The sequence below is a fragment of the Oryzias latipes genome, chromosome 11 (assembly GCF_053564925.1).
Source record: "Oryzias latipes strain Hd-rR chromosome 11, Olatipes_Hd-rR_3.1".
In the NCBI taxonomy this organism is placed as follows: Eukaryota; Metazoa; Chordata; class Actinopteri; order Beloniformes; family Adrianichthyidae; genus Oryzias; species Oryzias latipes.
In genome coordinates this window covers 17906502-17931061 of record NC_136247.1, presented here as the reverse complement: position 1 = coordinate 17931061, position 24560 = coordinate 17906502, and the positions used below count along the sequence as shown (strand labels likewise).

The following is a 24560-nucleotide window of genomic DNA, read 5'->3' as shown; positions in this document are numbered from 1 at the left end:
CATCAGTCAGCCTCTAAAATAGTGTCCTCCTTTTAAACCCTTAGATCAAGAAGCTACTTCACTTGATGGACTTATCCAAAAATATTTCACAGAGGGCCATAGTTATGAAATAATAGTCGACTTACTGAAAACAAAACACAACATATCAGTCAGTCTTAGCAATCTAGAATGAAGATAAAAAGATGCAGGCCTGACCAGAAGACTGAACTACACTCCAGTTGCTACTTTGAGGACAGAATTAATTAGAATGACAATGAAACTACAAAAATTAACAAGGCTAAACTTTTTTGATGTGTTGCTCAGTATGAACGTTTTTCTGTACTTTCTCGTAGATTTGATGGGAGCAATTGCGGTTTCCAGGCATCTGACCAAACCTTGAACCACATCACCAGCATCTTGCCAGTGCCAGCAACTCCTGGTGGGGATGAGCATGAAACCCTCTTTGGAGAACGACAACAACAGAGTGGTCTAAGAGCTTCTTTGCAGTGGAAATCAGCTATTGAGAACTACATCACCCTAAAAAACATGGCTGGTCTGTAAAACCTTTAGGGACGTCTTGGCATTGTAACTAAACCAGGGGATCCCAAAACCAGCTGGAAGCAGACTCTCAAGACCTGGATTTGGGCACTCAGAGCTAAAGTAATACAACCTTTTTGTGTATGGTATGAGCTATATCTCATTTTCCTCTCTCCTGTCATTTCATGTGTCAAACAAAGATTTCTGTGCCTGAAAAAAACTTTACAAAAATGTCTGTAGTCCAGTATTTTTTATTACAGAAAGTATTATATAAAAAAATGTTGCAGTACAACTACAGAAAGTATAACAAATATTGTAGCCCTGAAATCTAACCGGGTGTGGCAACATTAACTTTTACCCAAAAAAAAATCATTGGTCTAAAAGCACCCAAAGCCAGGGGAATTCTTGATTTCTTGATTGATTCCAAAGTCCATCTTGGCTTTACAGGCACTATAGGAGTCCAAAAGAGGAATCTTCAAAATGTTGGCACAGGTATTCGCCATTGGTAATCTTGATGTTGAGGAAGATAGGAAGTGAAGGCGTGGCAGAGGACTCATTCCAGCATGAGGAACACGTGGCACACCTGCAGCAACAATAACACCTCCGCCAGGGTCACGGCACTGTCATCTTCTAAAAGTAGATAGAAAAAAATTGACAATACAAACCACCTTTATTAAAATTTAGGATGATAATTATGGGATGATTTTTATTGCGTTTTACGCTTTTATTATACTATTTCAGATTTTCACAAATCAGGTAAAGGTTTCACAGATCGGAAACTGTGTTTAATGTATTCTTTAGAATCAAATGCATAATCTAATCCAAGTTTCAGCAGTCCAGGTCCTGTGGTTTTTGAACAGGACCCCGTTTTAGCTGATTATAGTGCAAAAAATGCAGTGGAATGTTCCTTTAGTGCCCTCCCAAAGCCCAAAAGCTGTGAATCGGAAGCCAACTTCAGCGTCGTTCCACCATGTAGCCATCAGGCTAAAAACATTAGCTTAAAGCTTCTCCCACATGTGTATGAAGCTAGTAGCTACAAGCTCTGAAACACATTTTTTAGACTGACGGCCAGCAGAGACTTTGCCACGTGGCAAAGGAGAGGCGGAAGACGCACATTTGCCCGTGAATCATTCGCGTTCTGCGTGAACACAGCTTCATTAGTGGTCTTTCTGTACACTGGACTGTGTGTGTCTGCATATCAGCCGAAGCTAACAATAACCGGAATAAAACCTAGGGCTACCTCTCGCTAAACCAAATAACATCAAAATTACACATAGTAACATTCAACACCAACATTTTCACTTACTTCACTTTCTCGTTCAGTTTCCGATTCATACTCCTGTATTCTTCCTTCTTTTCCCAGCGGTGTGTGTAGCAAAAGCCCGTCCACTTCTGGTGAACATTCTGCAAACTGACCCCAGATCTGTTGTGGTGTCACTTTCGTGGTCATGTCACTTCCATTAAGGCTTTCCTTTTATTTGCAGCCGTTTTCGTAGATGCATCGCTTTTTTTATGTTTGCATTTCATTTCTTTTTTTTGCACCAGTTCTTTTTCTTTTTTGCTGTGATGGCGGTTATCATTTGCAGCGTTTATTTTTTATTTGCATTTCCCCCTTTTTTATTTGCATTTCATTTTTCTTTTTGTTTGCAGTTTTTTTTTTTTTTTTGCTGCAATGGCGGTTCTCGGCCAACGTACCTTATTGTGAAAATGCAGTAAGTTAATTTTTATTCTTATCTCATTAAAAGGTAACCCAAACCTAGCACTGTGCATCCCAGCAATAGTTATGACAAAAACAAGTTAGACCCTGAGATCACCAGACTTTGAGCCCATCCTAAATAATTACTGTTCAAACTCTGCCACTGTTTGTCCTCCTGTCATTATCTAATAATTAACCTGGGGGTTATTTCATAAATCAATAAAAGATCACGAGGGCCTGTCTCTGTTACCGACGTTCCTATCGCTTTGTGTTACCTTCTTAGATCATAAGTGAATTCTTGTATTACATGCTGCTGATATCCAATCAAACTGGTTTGACTGCAACCACAAAATAAGCGTGACTATAGCTAATTGGATCTAAAACCTAATTACAACATTTCTTCATGAATCATGCAGCGGTGGAGGTGTAACAGTTCATTCAGAAAATGAATCGTGGCTTGATGGGTTGTTTACATGAAGAACAAGGTCTGCCCGTCACATCTGGTCTGGGCTTCCATCATCACATTAGATGCTGTCATCAGTTCCACTTTGAAACATACCATCAGGTAAAAGCAGCAGTGTATTATACTGTTAAATGCAGATTTGGTCTATACTGCATACACATCAAATTATGGATGACCACAACCCTGTTTAGTGCACAGATGGATGGAAGTGTGAGAAAGTATTGAAACTAAAGAACATTTTTGTTCATGTTAAATCAGAACATATGAATGCAGAATAGTTTGTTTTGTTCTTTTATTTGTCCCACATTTCTTTCTTTAAATAATTTACGATAGGTTTTCCTTCTAGGAAGTAGTAATCTCTGAAGTCTTGTCTGTTTTCTGATGTATGATTATAATCATTGAGTATTACACACTTGTTACTTGACGTGTGATGGGTAATAATTAGGAATGGATATCAACAATATTTTCCAGAATTGATTTGATTCGATTCACCAAAATGATGAATCGATTCATTTTTATTTTATTTTGAATTTACATGCTTTACAAAATTAGACATATTTCTATAGGAATACAATAATAATCAGTATATCAGTATATACAGTTCACATACTATAAAATGTATTAGTGATATAATATACCAATGAGATTGTTAACACCATACAGTGTTACATGATTTCTCAAATGGAGAAGCTCCAACAAAAATGTACAGATTGTTAAGAAATCTTCATTTCAGTTTGGCCATTAGGTGAAGCTCCCGCTATGACATTACACTTTATTCCAGAAGATTTGAGCAAAAAAACTGTGCTGTAGACCACAAATGGTTACTTTAAAAAAGTTTCCTTAAGAATTTGGAAAATCCAAAACTGTTCTTTTAGTCAGGAATATATGTTTGAGGTCCACCCAGTATTAGCATTAGCCGTCCAATGGGAAATTCCATTATATGTTAGCACCAAGCTAGCAGACTTTGGCTTTACTGCTGTTATTGTTAAACCACGCAGTGGATGTATGTATCAGTAATGTTCCATGAACCTTCTGGTTGTATTTTGTAAACTGTCTAGCAGTTTTGCAGTTGTTCATTATGATTGTTTTAAAGCTGGATATTGCCAAATCTTACAAAATATTACGAGAGGTGACTGGAAAAGGAAAGACATAAAAGATCAATCTCTACTTTTATGGATCGATTATTGATCAATTAAGCTTGGATTGATTCAGATCGACTCATCGTTTTTTTTCAACCCAGCCGCAGTAATAATCATTTCAAGAATAGTGTAATAATAACTTTAGTTGATTAATGAAAAGAATTTTAAACATTTACATGTTTTATTTTTGTCTTTTGTTTTGCTCAGAATGCTTGAAATGGACCAAATCAATCAATAAATGTACATGCACATCTGCACTACACATACTGTTACATTACAGTGCATTACTTTGGCCTTTGTGCTTGTCTCTGCTCACAGTCTGGATGGTTCATCTTTGCTCCCGAGAGAGCTTAGATTCAAGATTCAAGATTCAAGTTTTATTGCCGTTTGCACATGCGGTACATCGGAATTTTTCTTTGGCATCTCTCATGTCAGGATAAGTTAAAAAAGGACAAAAGAAAAATTCATTCATTCATTCATCTTCTTAACCGTTTATTCCCTTTCGGGGTCACGGGGTTGCCGGAGCCTATCCCGGCCACTTGGGCGAAGGCAAGGGATACCCTGGACTGGTCGCCAGTCTGTCGCAGGGTGGAATATCCTCAATCACACATCCATTCACTCTCACACTCACACCTATGGACAATTTAGAGTTGCCAATCAACCTATGTAGCATGTTTTTGGACGGTGGGAGGAAGCCGGAGATCCCGGAGAAAACCCACGCATGCACGGGGAGAACATGCAAACTCCACACAGAAAGGTCCCCCATTGATATTGTTTTTCATGTCCCCCAGCCGGGACTTGAACCGGGGGCCTTCTTGCTGTGAGGCAAGAGCGCTAACCACTGCGCCACCAAAAGAAAAATTTGAAGAAGAAATAATAAAGAAAATAAAAATAAATAGAATAAAGTTAAAAGTCAAAATTAGACAACAAATTTACATGGTGTATAAAAATATAAATATCAGTAAAATATGATAATGAATATTGCAGAGACCCAATCTGTACAGAAGCATTATTGCACATAGAATTATTGCACATATCATTGTTTATTGCACTTAGTAATTTAGTCCAGTCTTCCCTCTCTGATGTCCTTTGCCAGCATTCGGATTGCTGTTGGGAAGAAGCTGTTGTGGAAGCATGTGGTGTGTGCGTGGATGCTTTCAGGCCTGCGACGCCTGAGGTTGTGGCCTGAGTCCACGCATTGGATCAGTCCATGAGCAGGGTGGTGTCTGTCTCTGATGATCTTAGTCACTCTCCTCCTGCAGCGCTGTTTGTAGATGGTGTCCATGGATGGAAGGTTGCAACCTATAATTTTTCCAGCTGTATTAATGACCCTCTGCAGCATCTTCTTCTCTTTTAAGGTGGTGTTACCGAACCAGGCTGTTAGTCCGCTTGTGAGGATGCTTTCCACAAGCCCCCTGTAGGCTTGGGTGAGGGTCCGGCGCTTGAGACCGGCCTTCTTCAGCAGCCTGATGAAGTACAGCCTCTGCTGGGCTTTCTTCACTGTGGCAACAGTGTTTTTTTCCCAGCTGAGGCTGTTTGTGATCTGCAGACCAAGGAACCGGTGGCAGACGGTCCGCTCCACCACAGTCCCGTTGATGATGAGCGGTTGATGTGGCGGTGCTTTCCTTCTGTAGTCCACGATTATCTCTTTTGTTTTCTCTATGTTGAGAACAAGGTCGTTGTCCTCTCCGTAGATGGTGATCTTGTGCACGAGGTCTCTGTATGCAGACTCGTCCCCTCCTCTGATGAGGCCGAGGACGGTTGTGTCGTCTGCATACTTAATGATGATGTTGTTGGAGTCGGGGGAGCTGCAGTCATGGGTGTAAAGTGAGAAGAGCTTTGGACTGAGGCAGCACCCCTGTGGTGTACCGGTGCTAACTGTCAGCTCAGCAGAAACCTTCTTTCCCATCCTCACCACCTGTGGTCGGTCAGTGAAAAGTCAAGGATCCAGTTTCTGGTGGGTGTTGGTATTCCCAGTTCTGCGAGTTTATCAGTCAGCTTCAGGGGCCTGATGGTGTTGAAGGCAGAGCTGTAGTCCAGGAACAGAATCCGGGCGTACGTGTTCTTGGTGTCCAGATGTTGCAGGGTGGAGTGAAGTGCCAGTGCCAACGCATCTTCTGCTGATCTGTTGGGGCGGTAGGCGAACTGGTGGGGGTCTACTGATTCGTCGACCAGGGAGTTGATGTGGGACAGAACCAGCTTTTCCAGACATTTCATTGCTGCAGGGGTGAGAGCCACGGGTCTAAGGTCGTTCATCGCTGAGACGTGTGTTTTCTTCGGGACCGGCACGATCACAGTTTAGCTTAGTATCTGTTTCTCATATTTTTTTTCTCCAGATGCTTGAGAGCCAAGAGAGTGCCCTCAAGAAAACTTCTTTAAACTCAAGTAAACATTTTCTTGATAATCCGGATTGTTTTCATTATATTTTTTTTCTGCAGTTGAAGTTATCAAGTTACAATCTGACCAATCAGATGCCTCAATAAAAGCATGTGGTGCCCGTTGGCCCAATGCCCGTGCGATACGTTTGATTGACAGATTCTCCTGAGCCCATTTTCAAGTGAGGTGTGGCCTTCCAACAAGCTCGCTCCGACGTTTATTCAGGCCGACTCGGACCCATCCTCATTTACTGCTAACTAATTAGTTAGAATCCCATAGATCAGGTGATGAAATGAGCTTCCTCGTCTGGTGTTTCTCAGAAAATGGTTTGAAGCTTTGCCATCACGAAGGAGCTCAGAATGGAGCTGCTTCACCAACAAGAGGAGCCTTGAAGCCCTTAAACATACTGGCGAAATTATATTTCTCTGCCAGCCTACAAATGCCTTAGTATTCTCCTGAGACCAGCTAGAAAGGGATCTATAGATCTTTGCATTATTGCATTGACTGCTTCCACTGTGACCCAAAACTGGATTGTATGTCATAAGTGCATGCAACTTAAATTATCCTTACAAATACAATGCATCTACCTCGACACGACACGACAATGGTACGTTCTTTTATCATAACACTGCTTAAGGTGGCCATACGAGCCTCAAGGGAATTGAAAGACACTCCACTTTTAAGAAAGCAATCGTTCCTCCCTACAATCCTCCACCGAACCCAGACAACCCAAAAATCCGCAAAACCCGTACAGGTCAACCTCCGTCCAGTTGCATGTAACTAAGGCTTGCGTAAGTAATAGAACTGGCTTTAGATTATTTAGAGGGAAACAGTCAACCCCACGTTGAAATGGTGGTGAGACAGGTATTAGTGCCCACATTTTTTTTTTTGGAATTGAAACGAACAAAGGTCAAAGCTGGACATGTAGATAAAAATACACAAATTAACATTAAGCACACTAATAGACTTGAATCATTTGGACTAAAAAAACCTTGCACTTGAGGTCAAAAAAACTTTTTATCCGTATTTGTATGTCTTTGCAACAGCTCTTTTTTTTTGTGTTGACATAATCTATTTTTATGTCCCACAACCGTCCGCACATGAAAAAGAAAAGCTCCATTTTTCTCATTGCCCCTAATTTTAAAATCTAAAAACGAAATATAGGCTTCAGCGACAGCCTCTTAGCTTTACCCTATAATGTGCACCAGTCAGCATCAACGCAGAAGCTGTGTTTTAAAGGCATGTAACTCAGGAAACATGACTCTCAAACATTGTTGTTGCGTAATCCCAGCATGTCTGAGTAAGTGACAGCCTGCAGTGATTTCCATGAATCGTTGGCCTTCTCTGTGGGTGTTCCATTATTTGACAAAGCTGAAGTATTTCTCTGACAAAGTGTGAGGCAAATTCATTCATTTGAACAGAGAATAAGGTAGAAAACAAACACATACACACACACACATATGTGTGTGCGTGTGTATGTGTGTATATACATATATATATATATATATATATATATATATATATATATATATATATATATATATATATATATATATATATATATATATATATATATATATATATATATATATATATATATACATACATATATGCACTAGAGGTCATATATATATATATATATATATATATGACCTCTAGTGAATATATATATATATATATATATATATACACATACATATATATTACAGTAAAAATGATCATTAGAAAGGTAAAAAGAAAGAAATACCAGTACGGCTGCACGATATGACAGAAGTTAGCGATTTGTGATATTACTGAACAAAATTGCGAAGATGATATGACTTTTGATATATGAACAAATAGCTAAACTAAAAAACAACAAATATACTACGTCCATTTCTCTGCAATGGTTTTATTTAAGTAAAAGTCAACATAGCTTTAACTCCTAATGACCCATGTCTACATGGGAGGCGGGCATCTACTTTAAAAGACCATTCGATTTGTTCAACGACATGAAGGAGTCCATCTGATTGGTCAAATGTGTAATGCTACGTACGCACCGGGTATGCGTGGCGTGTTCAGGATGGAACATGCTGAGCGTAGCTTTTTGAACACTATTTTAGCAGTTTTCACACTGGTCTGTCACTAACGTATACTAGCGCATATACTCAGTCAAGAGGCTTGGTGTGAAATGTTGAAGTGGTGCAAATCCTGTAAATTGGTATAAATTGACTTATAAACTTAATTTGCGCTGCTTTAACGCAAGAGTTCTGAAGCCCAAAACGTGCAAATACGTGCATTTACATAGACTTTCAAATTAAAGTTGTCGCTCGCATGTACATTTCCGGGCACAGTGTGAATGTGGCATTAAGGGCAAAATTTGATTTCATAAATACTTCAAAACTGCCATGACATTGTTTAGCGTGTGCGCATACATTTAATACGAGCGCTTATCGCAACTTAAGCTATCTTTTGCGAAACGAGTGTAGCACAGGTTGATATCGCATTGACAATGTATGATTTATTGCGCAGGCAATGAGAACTTGAAAAATCTTGTGCTTTGGCTTCAGTGTTTGGAGCCAATACACCAACGTTTACCCAGCAATATGGTGAAGCCGATACGGCACATAACTGATGACACCAGTCTCTTTGTGCCGGAAGACACAGATGAACCCAAATCGTAATCATTACAACTGTCCTGATCTATGCATTTATCTCATCCCCAATGGAGGATTCATCCAATACTGATATAAACCAGTTTAGCCTTGTTTCCATCCACTTGCCAGCATAATAGCTGAATATTCCAGGTGCAGTACAGACTAGAGGTGTCATAATTGTTGGTTTAAAACCAAACCGAATGCTGCACCGTTGAACCGAATCAATGGGAAGGCGAATCGTTGTATCGTTACGGCATACCGGTATGTTACAATGAAAGTGTCAAACACGTTCTACATTTAAGAAGGATTTATTGTTCACTGTTAGCTTGTTAGTTCCTTATTATTATTAATTTTTTAAAGGGATTGTTGTGTTGTAACACACAAATCATATCGATTCGAACCCAAAAACTGAGGTTTGAACCGAACTGTGAGGGAAAGGAATCATTGCATCCCTAGTGCAGTATTAACATATCTCTAGTATCCGGCAGGAACAATCTGTTCAGGGCGACTGAAAGTCAGCACATGTCTGTCTCTGTCTGACTCCACTCCAGTTTCCTACTTGGGTTCGAGAAATTCTCCAACAAGGATTCTACTATTTGGTGTTATGACTGTAGTTGGTTATATGACTATCTATTTGTACTCTTCAAAATGAGAAGTTCTCTCAATGAAAACATCTGAACACGATCCTGTTTGTGTGTTTCTGGCATGATGTAACCGCATGCCTCTCCAGTGTGAGGATGTGGCCCCGTCTCTACCATAGTACAACCTAATTGGTGGAGAACCGGTGCATGAAATGCAGCATTCCCCGGTAGTAAACGAGCGAGAAGGTCGACTCATGCTGGGGTTCTCAGCTGGAATGAACGGGGATAAGGCTGAGGGAGGGAACATATAGGAAAACACCCACCTTTGGATTCGCAATCGGCGCAGAATTTGTTCTCTTCCAGCGCCAGTAAAGAGTTTAGAACAGCCTGGTATCTGTCAACGTCTTTCACAGATTTGCCCATCATTGCTGCGCCGTAGTCCAGCGTCTGCACAGCCCGCCTTTCCGGTCCGCGTGCCGGCTGCTTTCTATAGACCTTTAGCTCGTAAGCAGCAAAGGCGATGCACTCCCTTCCTCCTCTTCCTCCTCCTCGATGGGGAGTGCGATGACTTTCTTTTTGACAATGAAGAGATGGGAGCCGTTCAGCCAACCAGCACGCGGATTATTGAAAGCTAACGCACCCCAGTCTGCTCAGGAAGCACCATGTGATTTCCAAGAGTCGACTTTGATGCACATCTGTAATCTATCTGACTCTTTCTGCCTTTTTTTCTGTCTTACACTCACACTCCCGCGCGCACTCGTGCGCGTGCCCACACTCTCCAGAATATGTGCACACACTGCCATCCTGCGGTCATTTACAGAACTGCGGGAAATCGTGTTCTTTTTTAAACGCTAGGGGACGCTGTCGTTTCAAGGTAAAGTCTGAATTTAGACCAGCATTTATATTTTCAAAATAATATTTTTATTTTTCCCCCCACACAAGTGCGCATCTCAACTATGTATGATAAGTTCAAAGCACAATATAGCGTTCATAAACTTAATTGTTGTAAAATGTATGAAAAGCTTTTATTTTCAACTTCCCCTTTTAGAAATAAATAAATAAAAACAGCAACATTTACTTTGAAGAATACCGGAAGCTAAATGTTTATTCCGGTTGGGTCTGGACAGGCGACAACGACAACTAATACTCAGCCAGAATCAAATAAATAAAGGATTAGTCTGGAGTTACCGTGAGCGTGAGCCTGTAACGCTGTCCACAATGTCCAGGCAATCCAACCGAACAACAGACAGCAAAAAGATGGTAGGCGGCCCCGACGGAAGTAAAAACAGCCTAGCTAGCTAGCTAAACAAGCAAAGTGCTAACTGTCAAAATGTACGTGCTAAATTGTATAGTTATCTGAATTATATCAGTTTTTAACAAACAGTCGTTATGAAGTATCTGTGTTATGTGGTAGATTTACAATATCAGAACATCAAGATTTACTTATTGCTTACTTAAAAAGGAAAATGCAGTTTGTTTTGTTTACAAGTGTGCTAGCTAGCTAGCTAGCTACTTACTTGTCCGGGTTTTATGTAGTTTGCCTTTTGTTCTGTGTGTGTTTTAATTTACTTAAAAAAATAAATAAAAGGAAATATACCCAGTTATGTTTCGCATAAATATAATATCTACAAGGTTTTAGTATTGTTTGCTGCCGTCTGTAGGTTAGCATAATGCCACGTAAAAAAGGATCTGAGCTTAATAATTAAAAAGAAAAAAGTAGAAGACTGTTTTATAAATTATATTTTAAGGCTTTAATGTGTGTATTTTTGTATGAATGTACATGTAGATGTTTTGTCAATGGTAACTTTTGCTCTGCAGCAGCTTTTACAAAGGAAGGGGTCCATTACCTTTTTTAACTGATAGCTTTGATGATTTGATTTGATTATTCTGTTTTTTTTTAGCATTATAAATTCTATATAAGATCAATATATTTGCATATACAAAACATCCACCACAAATAAACCTTGAAACTGAAAACTTTGTCTGATTTTCTTGTTTCCTTTTATTGACTGCAGAACTCTGAGCTGTTTACATTAACCTATGGGGCCTTGGTGACCCAGCTCTGTAAAGACTACGAGAACGATGAGGAAGTCAATAAGCAGTTGGACAAAATGTAAGTCCTTCTAGAACTTTTTCTTACAGTTTCCTGCTGTGTCAAATGCATTTGTTACATAAATACAAAGATCAGTATAAATAAGAGCTATTCTTTACGCTTATTTGACCTTTTTTAAGTCTGCATTGTAGGCAAGGCAAGTTTATTTGTATAGCACAATTCGTACACAAAGTAATTCAAGGTGCTTCACAAAACAGAAAAATGCATTCAAATCACAATACATCATAGAAATAATCAACATAAAATTTACTTTAAAAGAAAAGAAAAGAAAAAAAAAGATTTAAAAAGAAAGGAAGGAAAGAAAAGTGCAGATAGGACCTTTCAGTCATATACACGGCTAAACAGAAATGTTTTAAGTCTAGATTTGAACATGAACACAGAAGAGGCCTGTCTTACGCCTTCAGGGAGGCTGTTCCAGATTTTAGCTGCAGAATATTGAAACGCTGATTCCCCTTGTTTAGTTCTGACTCTGGGAATCAACAGGAGGCCGGTCCCTGAGGTCCTCAGAGTACGAGATGGTTCATATGGCACTAACATGTCAGAGATGTACTTTGGTGCGTGGCCATGGAGAGACTTGTACACAAGCAGAGCTGCTTTGAAGTCTATTCTTTGAGGTACAGGGAGCCAGTGCAAAGACCTGAGCACAGGACTAATGTGATCATACTTCCTGGTTTTGGTCAGGACTCGAGCAGCAGCATTCTGGATGTACTGAAGCTGTTTTACAGCTCGTTTGGAGAGGCCGGTGAGCAGGCCGTTACAGTAGTCTAACCTACTGGAGACAAATGCATGAATAAGTATCTCCAGGTCTCGCTTTGAGATTATGTTTTTGATTTTGGCAATGTTTTTCAGGTGGTAAAATGCCGCTGATGTTACTGATTTGATATGGCTGTTAAAGTTCAGGTCAGAGTCCATGATTACCCCTAGATTTCTGACTTGATTTGAGGGTTTAAGAGACAGAGAATGAAGGTAGCTACTGACAATTTCTCTTTGTTTCTGTGGGCCAAAAACAATAACTTCGGTCTTGTCTGAGTTTAGCTGGAGAAAGTTGTTCTGCATCCACGCACTGATCTGTTGGAGGCAGTGGCTGATTGAATCCACCGGCCCATATTCACCTGTTGTCAGTGACACATAGATCTGAGTATCATCTGCATAGTTGTGATAAGAAATGTTATTACTGCGTATTAACTGCCCTAGTGGCAGCATGTAGAGGTTGAACAGAAGGGGTCCCAGGATCGATCCCTGGGGCACACCACAATTCAAGCCCATGTAGTCTGAGACACAACTCCCAATTTCAACAAAATATTTCCTGTCTTCCAGATAAGACTTGAGCCAACTTAGGGCAGATCCAGAGATGCCAACCCAGTCTTGGAGTCTGTGCAAAAGGATCCCATGATCAACAGTATCAAAGGCAGCGCTCAGGTCTAGCAGGATTAAGACAGAGACTTTTCCATCATCAGTGTTCAGGCGGATGTCATTGGTTACCTTGATAAGAGCAGTTTCTGTGCTATGATGGGGTCTAAAACCTGACTGGAAAACATCAAACGAATTGTTTAATAAGAGAAAGTCAGTGAGCTGTTGGTAGACAACTTTTTCAAGGACTTTTCCTAAAAATGGCAGATTAGAGATAGGTCTGTAATTATTCAGTACAGTGGGATCAAGACCGCTCTTTTTCAGGAGGGGTTTAATGACTGCAGTTTTTAAGGCCTCTGGAAATATTCCAGATTGAAGAGACATGTTAACTATTTGAGTAATTGATGGCAACACACTGTTCAAGACAGACTTTAGAAATCTAGTGGGTAACACATCAAGGCAGCATGTAGACGAGCTCAGACGGGTGATGGTCTCTTGGACAATTTGGTCAGTGACAGGTACAAAGTGAGTCAGTTTAGAGTGAGTAGGTGGCCGTTGGATAGTTATATGTGTTGTGGAGTTGATGGCTTTTTTAATGCCCTGAACCTTGTCATTAAAAAATACAGCAAACTCATTACATTTGGGTGTACAAACCAGTTCTATTGGTAGCTGGGTTGGAGGGTTAGTTAATCTGTTAACTGTTGTGAACAGGATACGAGAGTTGCTGCTGCAACTTCCAATTATTTCAGAGAAGTACCTTTCCCTTGTTCTGCATAAGATCTGGTTGTAAGCGTACAACTCCGCCTTTTATATTCCATAATGAACCTCGAGTTTTGACTTGCGCCACTTTCGCTCGGCTCTGCGGCACTGTTGTTTGTGTGCCCTGACTAGATCATCATTCCTCCAGGGAGCTTTCTGTCTATGTTTTCTCAATTTAACTTTCATAGGGGCAATGGCATCCAGAACATTCAAGATGCTAGAAGTAACAGAATTCAGCATTTCATCAACATTGGCACCAGAGACGTTTTCAGGGTTTATCATTTCTACAAACTGTGCCCTAGTGCTCTCATTTATTTGTCTCCCCTGGACAACTGCAGGGCCAGGCGGTGGTTTGGGAGCAACAGACAGGTCAAAGAATACACAGAAATGATCAGAGAGGGCGACATCAACCACACTGACATTGTAAATATTAACCCCCTTTGTGATGAGCAGGTCCAGAGTGTGCCTTCTGCTGTGGGTGGGGCAACTCACATGCTGAATTAGACCAAAGGTTTCAAGGACAGCATTGAGCTCTTTTGCATTTCTGTCATTGACATTATCAACATGAACATTAAAATTGTACACCACATAATGTTGCCATTCCATGAATATACTGTAATTTCCGGACTATAAGCCGCTACTTTTTTCCTGCGCTTGCAGCCCTGCGGCTTATTCAGTGACGCGGCTAATTTGTGGATTAAATTGGCGGCCGCCATGTATGTACTTTCGGACTCAGTGTATGGTTTGAATTCTCTATCTAACACCAAACACAAGTCATTTATTTTTCAACACACCTCTAAGCAGCTAAACAGCATGGACCTCACTTCAGGTCTAAGACACTTCAGTCATGGTTCAACAAAACGAACGCGGAGGCGTGTGTATCGCGCTGAGGCGCGCGCTTTTCAGTCGCCGCTGCTTTATTTTACTGGTGTGTTTTTTTGACCAACCCTGTTACTCCCATAACGCTGCCGCGACACAAGCGGATGGAGAGCTTTTCCCGTTTACCCCTCCATGCACTGCTGATACTTGCTCATTCTTAAACACATACAACAGTGTGGCGAGCCGGGCATTGGCCCCGCCTTTAGCCCCTAAGACTCATGGGAAATGGGGGAATCATGGATGTAAATTTCCTCATCATAACTGAGGGATGTAATGTTGATTATATGGTAACTGTTTGTAATTTTATGTATGATACCTAGATTGTCAATAAGTAAAATAATAAAATAAAAAAAACCATAACTGAGGAACTTGTGAACAGAATAGAGCTCCAAGCTGTTTGGCGGATGTAGATATGCTCAAATGCATGAGCCTGAGGCAAAGTTGACTCCACCCACAGTGTGCTAATGAATCACACTTACTCTGGGAGTCAGGGCGTGATTTGTCAGGATGACAGTGTTGCCTAATACATGCGACTTATACTCCGACGCAGCTTGTGTATGTATAAAAATAGTTAAACACCTGAAAATGGGTGGGTGCGGCTTGTAATCGGGTGCGCTTTATAGTCCGGAATTTACGGTACAATGTTTAGTTTTGAAATGATTTAAAGGTCTTGTAGTACAACAAAGAAAAAACCAATCAAATTATTCTGCAAAATGTTGTGCCTTTAAATGATATTGCCACAAATATGCAGCATTTTACTCCATTTTAATCAGTATAACAGCGGTTTGGTTTAATACATAGTTGTTACAATGTGCAATCATGATGCATGTAATTAAATAATAAATAAAACTGTCTTGACTCTCACTTAAGTGGACAGAGGGATTTCTTCATCCATTAAGAAGGCATATTTGGATCAGCTTTCTAGAAGATAAGAATGTCAGCACCTCTTATAGATAGAGATATGCCTTTATTGTCACTGTCCACTTGGACAATGAAATTGGAGCAGTCATCATTCTAGTTCAAAAAGAAATCTAATAAAGTGTAATATAAAACATGTCAAAATGTACAAAGGGAATGTGGATAAATAAAAATTGGGGGAGTGTTGACACGTTTACACGGGATAAATACTTCAATAAGCAGATATACATATATGAACATATGCATAGGCAGATTTTATCTTTGCATTTTGGAGTTGAGCGTGGTTATTGCCTTGGGAAAGAATCTATTTTTGAGTCTGAAGATCAATGTGCTCACAAGACGGAGATGGGCACAATTATCGCTTCCAATAAAGTTGAGCCATGGAATTTTGGGGCCTAAGAAATGTCTGTGAAGATGACAGACATTTGCTTTGATTTATTTTGCTTTTTTGGTTTTTAAGGGAACCCTGAAGCTTAAATCAGAACTGGAAGCTGTCTTCACTGACCTTACTAGGTAGCAAACTGCTTCTCAATTAGCAAAATGCCATCTACATGGTTAAAGGTAGACCTTCTGAGCATAAAGAAAAGCAGGTTTATTTAAGCAGCGTTTAGGAAAGCTTTCCTTTCATCTGCCGCTTAAGTGATTCAAAATAAATCTTGAACCCTGCCATGTCCTGCTAGATTAGTACTATCATTGTGTGTCTTTGGGATGTTCCACATTCCCTTTTTTTCCCCCTCAGGGTTATGGTTGGTCTCTGTTTTCATTCGTTTCCTCTCCTTCCCAGGGGTTACAACATTGGTGTGCGTCTGATAGAAGACTTTCTGGCCCGCTCCAGCGTCGGCCGGTGTCAGGATTTCCGAGAAACAGCTGATGTCATCGCGAAGGTAACAGAAAAGGTTACAGAGGAAACAGATGAGAGGAAGAGGAAAACCTCACAAATAGCTTATAGAGGTTAAAGAAAAAGAACACAGGATGGGAGACTGTGGAGGGTTAAGGTTGAGACACATTTGATCTGAAATAAAGCAATATACCATCGATATTGAGCCTAGCTGGCATTTCTATTTGTTTAGCTTTCTTATAGTATAGTAGCAAATGTAACATCAGTTTCGAGTTTGATATTTTTCTGTTGTTTTGAAGGAAAAAAAAACATGCAGAAATTGTTCAACAGTATCATTTTGGATTACAAAAAAGTCATTTTTAAGCCAGTTATACAGACTATACAGGTCATATTAATGGTACAAAGCATTTTTCATGTCTTCCAAGAGCAAAGTTGAGGAGACAATCTTGATTTTTTTTAAACAAATGTGTAATAAAACATGGTAGACACATCATGTTGTGATTCCATCAATACATAAGCATCTGACAGAAATTTTGAGATTCATTTCAAGATCCAACAGTACATTAGAGTTAAAGATATCCTCTGTTTTGCACAGTGTTATTAAGCAGTTGACAGTACAGCAGGACTCACTGCCAAAATGCTTGATTCCATTTGGATTCATCATTTTCTAACCCCAACCCTCAACTTTAAAAAAAAAAAAAAAAAGAATATTTCCTTCAAAAGCTAACAAAAAAAATTTTTTTGTCTGGAGAAAAGTTACTCTAAAGGAGCTCTAATGGATCCATTTGATGAATAGAAATTGTATTTTCCAAGTAAAGATCGATTCATATTTTCCTTTTTGTAAACCCTGCTGTAGTTTTTCACGAACATGGTAGCAACATCCATGTTTTAGGCCTTAGCCTTAACTGGTCTTACAGGGGGATATATGCTGTCTGCGGGGAAAAAATCAAGGTCGTAGACCACTCGGTGAGCCTGTAGAGGGAAATGTTCAGGCACATTCTTTCTACGGGCAGCTGGTTGGAGTCGCAAATCACCTGCAGCATTTGCGCACAATCAGTAAAGAGAAGCTCCGTGCGATAGCATCACCAGTGCTTCACAAGTGCATCCAACTTACGAATACGTCACAATCCCCTTACCACCTCACGCCAACTGCACATTCCATTTTCATAACGTCCTTTAAGGTGGCTGCTTGAGCTCCAAGACATACCTGCGCTCCACTTAAGCTGCAGCCGCTCCTCTTGACGACTCTCCACGGACCCGGACAGCCCAAAAAGTGGCTGCCCCTCCTCAGACCAACCAGAGTACATGCATTAGACAAAAACGTCGGCTGAACATTTAAGACAGTTTGTTCATCTATCTATAGCTAATTATCAGATATGGATGGGATCCTTGAGCTACTCAACTTTTGCTTCAATCTACTGTGGTAAACTTGGATCGCTGAGGTATTAGTGCCCTCCTACTTACTCCACTTACCTGATGGGAGCCGAAACGCAGCAATGTGAGCTGCTGAGGAGATCCATGCTTTCTCTACTAGCACATCTGCCCAAACACCGGCACACCGGCCCCCTGCTAGCTCTCACCAATGTGTTTCAGCCTGAACAATGCAAAATGACCTTTGTATTTACAGATGACACGAAATCAATCAGGGCAACCCAGACATGTCATTGGTTAGTGCTGTCTGCATCGAAATTAAACCCAAATATCAATTTGGAAAACAAACGTTCCCAACTTAACTCAGACAGAAGACACACCAGCACGACCATCCTGGAACTCTGCGTTCGTCACTCCAGCTGCTTTCAAGGTGTTGCTTCTGCTAGCCTAGGGAGTCATTCCACAGATGTAATCACACACTAGTTCATGGGATGAAGTGATGAAGTGTGAAAAGTCCAAACGCAGGAGCACAATGGGACAGGAGTCTGGAAAGAGTAAAACCAAAGAAGAAAGTTTTTTGCTCTGATTCTTACATGACCTTTTGATAAACTCCCAAATCACCAAAACCATTTCTTTACTGTCAAAAGAGAGCAGACTTTATCCAAATGTTTGAACATATTTGAACCAGAAACTTCTCTCCTGACCTACATTCTTTCAAGCTGTTTCTCTCCCGCGGGTTTTTGTTTCCAGGTTGCATTTAAGATGTATTTGGGAGTCACCCCAAGCGTAACCAACTGGAGCCCAGCAGGAGACGAATTCTCCCTCATCTTAGAAAACAACCCACTGGCCGACTTTGTGGAGCTTCCAGACAACCACAGCACCCTTGTCTACTCCAACCTGCTGTGCGGCGCTCTTAGAGGAGCTCTGGAGATGGTAAGTCCAGCACAGCTGCTTTAACCAAAGACAAGTTGATGTTTAGAGACAACTTAGCTGCAAAGATTGGAGCCGTTTCATAATCTGGTGTAACTTTTCTTGTTGATCCTGTTAACTTGAGTAGATTGGAACTAGGGCTGGGTGATAAACCTTTTCTAAATAAAAAAAGTCTATCGCAATAGACTTTTATTTTGAAGGGTCTGAAACGAGCTCTCGCCAGTTGTGAGCATTTTTTCCTCTTTGGCGTGTAAAACTTAGAGGGTTAGTCGCCACATGGCGAGTAAACGTTTGCCTAAACTTGGTCATGTTCGTTAGCTCTCCTTTCGGTGACTGTATGTTGTCGTCTCTTTAAACATGCGCACCGCCGCAGTCGCATCACGTATGTGGAGCGCTAGGTTTAAGCTGATAAAACGATCATTTATGAGTCCACTGTCTTGTGAAGATAAAAACGTTGGTGGTTTACATTTCTTGCACTTTTGAAATTGTAGACGCGGACAGCACTACAAAAAGATGAGTGCGCTCAATAGTGAGTAGTGAATGAATTCGGACACAACCATTGCTAGCATTTTCATCGCGGCTAACGTGTCTCGTGTTACAAACGAGTTCTAGAGTTACTGTGAACGCAGGTAATAAAGTCTGACTGAATATCAGACTTCTCTCTGACTTTTGTTTCCCTTAAAGCACATCCAGTAGTTTGAAAATAGAGCATTCGTCAACAGAGCGCCCTCTGGTGAGGAAAATGCAATAAATGTTTGTCTCGAGTCACCAAATTGCTGCATAGACCACTTAGTGAGACTTTAGTAAACAAAAATGGTTTCCTTGACCGTTGACATCATTAAAGTGGCGCCATTGAATAACATCCTCAAAATGATGTTGAATGATCAATCACATAATTTAACTTGTCACATTCTTTACGGACAGTTAAATGTTTGGTGCAGAAACGTGGATCAGTTTTTAAAAAAAATCATTAATTTTAGCTAACAAAGTTTGGATGGCTTCACTGAAAGTTCTGGTCAATAAATCCCGAATGCCATGGGCAATGTGGAAAGTGAACATACTCAAGTGTGGTTTTGAAGTGACGTGTCATAGAGTTGTTGCTGTCAAATCTTTGATTTATCTGTTTGCGTTGGGGAACGGCGCCCCCTAGAGCACATTGGGTGCATTTGGTGTGAATGGCCATTCAACGCAGTTCCCAGCTTTTATTCAAAGTTTGTTTTTTCTTTTTAGAAAAAATCAATAAATAAGACTGGTAAGTAGTATTCTGAGAAACGGCAAAAACAGATGAAGTTCTTATAAAAAGAGCGATGTCAGCTCGTTTCTGTGATATTTTGATCAATTTCTAAACTTTTATCATTGAAATGAAAATAAAACCTTTATCCCACCGAAAAGGATCTCTTTCTATACCAACTCCAAGATTTTGTAGTGAGACATCACCACAGTGATTATTTCAGTTCTTTTAAATGTAGTTTTCATCAAAGGTTTATGAAATGAACAACTGCAACTGAACTTAATTTACTACTACTTTGAAAATAAGCTTTTTACCTATCTGTACCTGGACGTTCACAATTTTTTTCATTAAAATCTAAATTTGTTTTTACTCAAATCTCAGGATTTGATTTGAAAGACCTGAGGGCTAATCATGACTCCTGTGATTAACATGATTTGCTGTACTTCAAAAAGTAGGCGTGGCGCATTAGAAATGGTCCTCTGTGTCTTTAAAAAAATCAACCTTTATCTGTATCTACATCCTTTCAGTTATTTAGTCCGTTTTTGTGTGTCAAATAAAGCTGTAGAAGAGTTTTAGAACATTTAAGGTGAAAGGAATATCTTCCTTTGATCCCAGTTTTCTTGCTTGTGATGTCATTTGCTGCATCACCATGGATTTATTTCACATTTGTGTTGAACAGTGGTCCACACAGCCTGCCTGATCACGCTTGTGTAACCTATTTCCAGATTAGTGGGCGTAATAGACTTTCACAAACATGTTCTTCAGATCAGATTTAGCTAAATCTCCTGTTTTTGCAAGTAAAACAGGCTTTACACTGTCGCCCAACTGAATGAAAACATTTGAATTCGATGATATTTAAGGGTCAAACAAACATCAAGCAGAAGGACGCTGGTGTGCGGAGACAGAACGTGTTGTTGTCACTCAGAAATCTTTGGCGTCCTTCAGGTCCAGATGGCCGTGGATGTGAAATTCGCCCAGGACACCCTCAGAGGAGACGGCGTGACAGAAATCCGCATGAAGTTCATCAAGCGGATCGAAGAAAACCTTCCAGCAGGAGATGAGTGACGGAGCCTCTTCTGTTTCATTTTTCCATTCTTATAAACACGGAGGAAACATGGAAGCTTCTTAAAGGACGGTGAAAGAGAAACATAAGATCTAAAAGAAAAGTGATTAGGAACTTGGACCTGGTGAACTGGCTTTGAACAGCACTGTTTTAGAAAATATACCACCTCTGTATATTTTTGTCACTTTAAAACAACACTTTTTTTTGTTTTATTTTGATACATATCTGTCTTATTTGGCAGGAAACTTGAGAGATTCATGTTTGTCCATTTTTTTTTTAAATTTTATTTTGAAGGGTGTTTCCTTTTTCCTTAAAGTCTGTGTGGCCAGTTATCTGGCATGTTAATTTATGAAGATTTCAAGTAAAAATCAGCACATTTATTGTAATGATTGTGGCGTTTGTTTCACTCCACACCTTCACATCATTTGTGGGTAACAGTTATGTTTAGGGGACGTTGGTAAATTTCTGTTTCCTGTCGATGATGGTGGGTCCATCTTGTCTGCAGCCAAGTCACCTGATCGGTTCCCACATCCCTTCCTCTTTTTGACCAACATTGGGACAGTTCGACAATGTTATTTAGATTTACTTCTGTAATTCGTACATTTGTGAAATGCAGCCATGTGTTCTGATTTTTCACATGTGCAGTAGCAGTCCCGATCCTAAACATTTCTTTTTATTGGTCAACATTAAAATAAACTTTTTGATTATTATGAAGATTTTAAGAGGTACTGTTATTAAGAAAAACAATACTCTGACTGTAAAATACTTTAGTAGAAGTATTTTCACACATGCGGGGAACGATCGGATAGCGACACTCCACACTTAAATGAAACGCAGACTGAAGCTGTTGCTACGGTGGCCCTGAAGGGCAAATCACACCAACATGTCACTCAACACAGAATCATCCCAAAGATCATGGTGAAAATTCCAAAAGCAAAATAAATAAGAAGACATTTTAGAAACGAAAATAAAAATGATGCGTTACGGAAATCAAAAGTAATTTCCAGAAATCCGAATAAAATGTCAAAAAACATAACACAATATGAAACCAGTAAAGATAGCTATTATGGGAAATCACTGATTGATTTTTGACCTTTGAGTTTTTTCTAATGCGTCTTTAATGTTCATGTACTTAAAAAGTTCTATGGTTAATATGAAGCATATCCAGTATCGCTTCCTGCCAAATAACTTTTTGTTTGAAATGATGGACAGACGTCATCATCCAATCAGTGACGTCCTTTTCCAGTTTCTGGAAAAAAAAGAAAGTATGAACATTTCAGAAAACATTTCAAGAAACCAAAACGAAATGTAAACAAGTAAACTGTTTACCATCTCACTATATCTGCAGTGCAGCCGCTCTCTGCAAAAATCCAAATAAACACAAACCAATGCCAGCCTTTCTACAAGCACATGGAAGTCATCTGTGTGTGTGTGTGTGTGGGTGGGTTGTCACACCTGTGAATGGCTTTATGTCACCCAGCAGTAACGAGCTGGAATTCCCATTTAGCTTTAGTGCACACCTCATAATTATCCGAAAACACAGATGGCTATTCACAAATGTACAAACACATCATTCCTGCTCCTGCTTTGGAAAAAAGGGGTTCTGGATCCCATAAAAAGTTTTTTTCCCAAATGTTATTTACCAATAACACTCCAACTGAACCTGTAAGTCTATAGAAATCAGTTAGAAGATGGGATCATCAGATTGGGATTTCTTTTAGTAGAAATCTGTCAGCCAGTAGCTGCTGGAAACCTGAAGTCTTTGCTCTTTTATAGCTGCTGTTCCGGCTCCGATAGGAACTGTTCTCTTACCTGCCACCAGAGGGCGCGGTATGCACTCCATTGGCTCCCACACAAACTATATACATCTGATCTTCTCTTGCCAAAGGTAATAGGGTTGGAGCTACCAGCGAGCATAAATTAAGATCTTTCTCAGATTAAGATTATGGATTGATGATCCACAACAGTGACCGACCAACACCAGGATGAAGACTTGGGTTGATTTAGCTCAACATCAGAGAAGTTCTGAGTTCCTCCTGTCTTTGTACTCTGACAGAAGCATTACCTCAGGATTTCTAATGATTATTTACTCCTCCTGCTTCCAGAGTTGTGATTATTTGACAGGATTGGGAGTATAAAGCGGAAGCATCAAGAGAGTCAACACTTCAAAAAGGAGTGCGTGCCTTTAGACGAGCTCTCAACACACTACATTAGCATACTTACGCACCTTGTAGGCCTGGGATGTGTTTGTTGGAGACAAAGCCACAGAGGAAATTCTTCCATTTTTTTTTTGTTCAGTAGCTCATTGTAAAGTACTTGGCAGGCTTGGAGCTGTCCACCGGTGGGATGGATGGACAGCTAGGTTTCTGCACCTGTGAAAACCCTCCCCCATGTGTTTGCAGGACATCTAATGCGCACAAAAAAAAAACCTCTTTCACGCTGTGCATTAAAGCTGATGCGAGAATTAATTTATTACAACTATACCACTTACAAAAAAGGCTCTAAAATACAGTGTCGTCCATAATCGCAAATTAAAGGCTGGAGAACTTTGTGATGATGGTTTTCAAGGTTTTTGCCAATAAGTAAAGTATCAAGACTGCAAGCTTTTGCTCCTTTAGACTGTCACCTTCTCATATATATATATATATATAAAGCACTAGACTTTTTTACTGGTTTTCTTCCAAATATTCCCTTTTACGCTTATATTTTTCAAAAAACTTTATTTATTAGTGCAGACCTGGAAAACAAGTAGCAAATGTTACAGGCTTGAGACAGCGTGCACTGATCTGCTTTAAGCCAGATAAATGCTTCCATGTGGCCTTTATGGAAACCAAATGTTGAAAGGCACGCTGTGACAGCAAAGCCCAGCACACAGCCTGGTACTGACCTGGTCCGACTGAAAGCTGCATCCCCCTCATCTGTTTTCACCCACTATCACTCGTTCCTTATCCATCCTTGATTTCTCCTGCCTTTGCTTTTTGCTTTTTTATTAAATCATCCGTTCTTTTTTATATGAGATTTTTGCAAATACTTTTCGAGTACACAGAGAGTGGAGCCAGCAGCGGCTGAGTCAGAGCAAGGACGTGTAGGTTTTTGACCTCTGGGGAATGTTCTGTATCTTGGCTTTCACTGTGAATACAGACCCTGTCCAGTTCTTACGTGAGGATTTAAGGTTCTCCAGCTTTTGCTGACAAGCCTGATGTCCTCTGAGAAGCTCGCTTCATAGACTTTCGATGTTTGAATCTAATTGCAGCCAATTACTGACATCAACCTTTTTGAAACAATTACTCCATTTACTGCAGACTAATTATGGTTGTACCAATGATGTAAAAAGTCAGCACTAGACCTCAATGTAACACTCAGTTAATTAGTCACATGCACCAGTACAGAGGGGTTGACCCGCACGATTGCTGCAGGTTTTTGGGTTGTCTGAGAAGACCCATTGCATCTCAAGAGGAGAGCAGGTGTGTCTTGCAGTTCTCTTGACGCTTGTGCAGCCACCTTAATGCATGTAATAGAATGCATGAAAATAGAATGTACCATCAATACAATAAAGTTCATTGTGTCTGTAGTTATTGACTACTTGGTTCTTTTGTTCTCAGGCATTGGTTATGTTTAAACATACCTGACATGTTTTGACGGACGCGTTCTGTCTTCATCAGTGTTGTTGTACATAGAAACAGTTGATAGTCACTGAGGCG

At 40.1% G+C, this 24560-nt stretch overlaps 2 protein-coding genes across 3 annotated transcripts in view; one reads left to right on the top strand and one right to left on the bottom strand.

Moving 5' to 3' along the window:
* Positions 1 to 10196, bottom strand: part of smap2 (small ArfGAP2) — a 36208-nt gene extending 26012 nt beyond the window's left edge. For both annotated transcript variants that reach the window (XM_011480884.4, XM_078954910.1), the window contains exon 1: positions 9731 to 10196. In XM_011480884.4, coding sequence (XP_011479186.1) covers positions 9731 to 9833 — 103 coding nt within the window. In that variant the 5' untranslated portion in view covers positions 9834 to 10196. The remainder of the gene's footprint in view (positions 1 to 9730) is intronic.
* Positions 10197 to 10483: 287 nt separating this feature from the next.
* On the top strand, positions 10484 to 21573 carry trappc3 (trafficking protein particle complex subunit 3). Its single transcript, XM_004073867.5, has 5 exons — positions 10484 to 10667; positions 11423 to 11520; positions 16211 to 16310; positions 18386 to 18568; positions 20742 to 21573. Exons 1-5 carry the CDS (start codon positions 10626 to 10628, stop codon positions 20859 to 20861), a joined length of 543 nt encoding a protein of 180 aa, XP_004073915.1. The 5' UTR covers positions 10484 to 10625; the 3' UTR covers positions 20862 to 21573.
* Positions 21574 to 24560: the final 2987 nt, after the last annotated feature.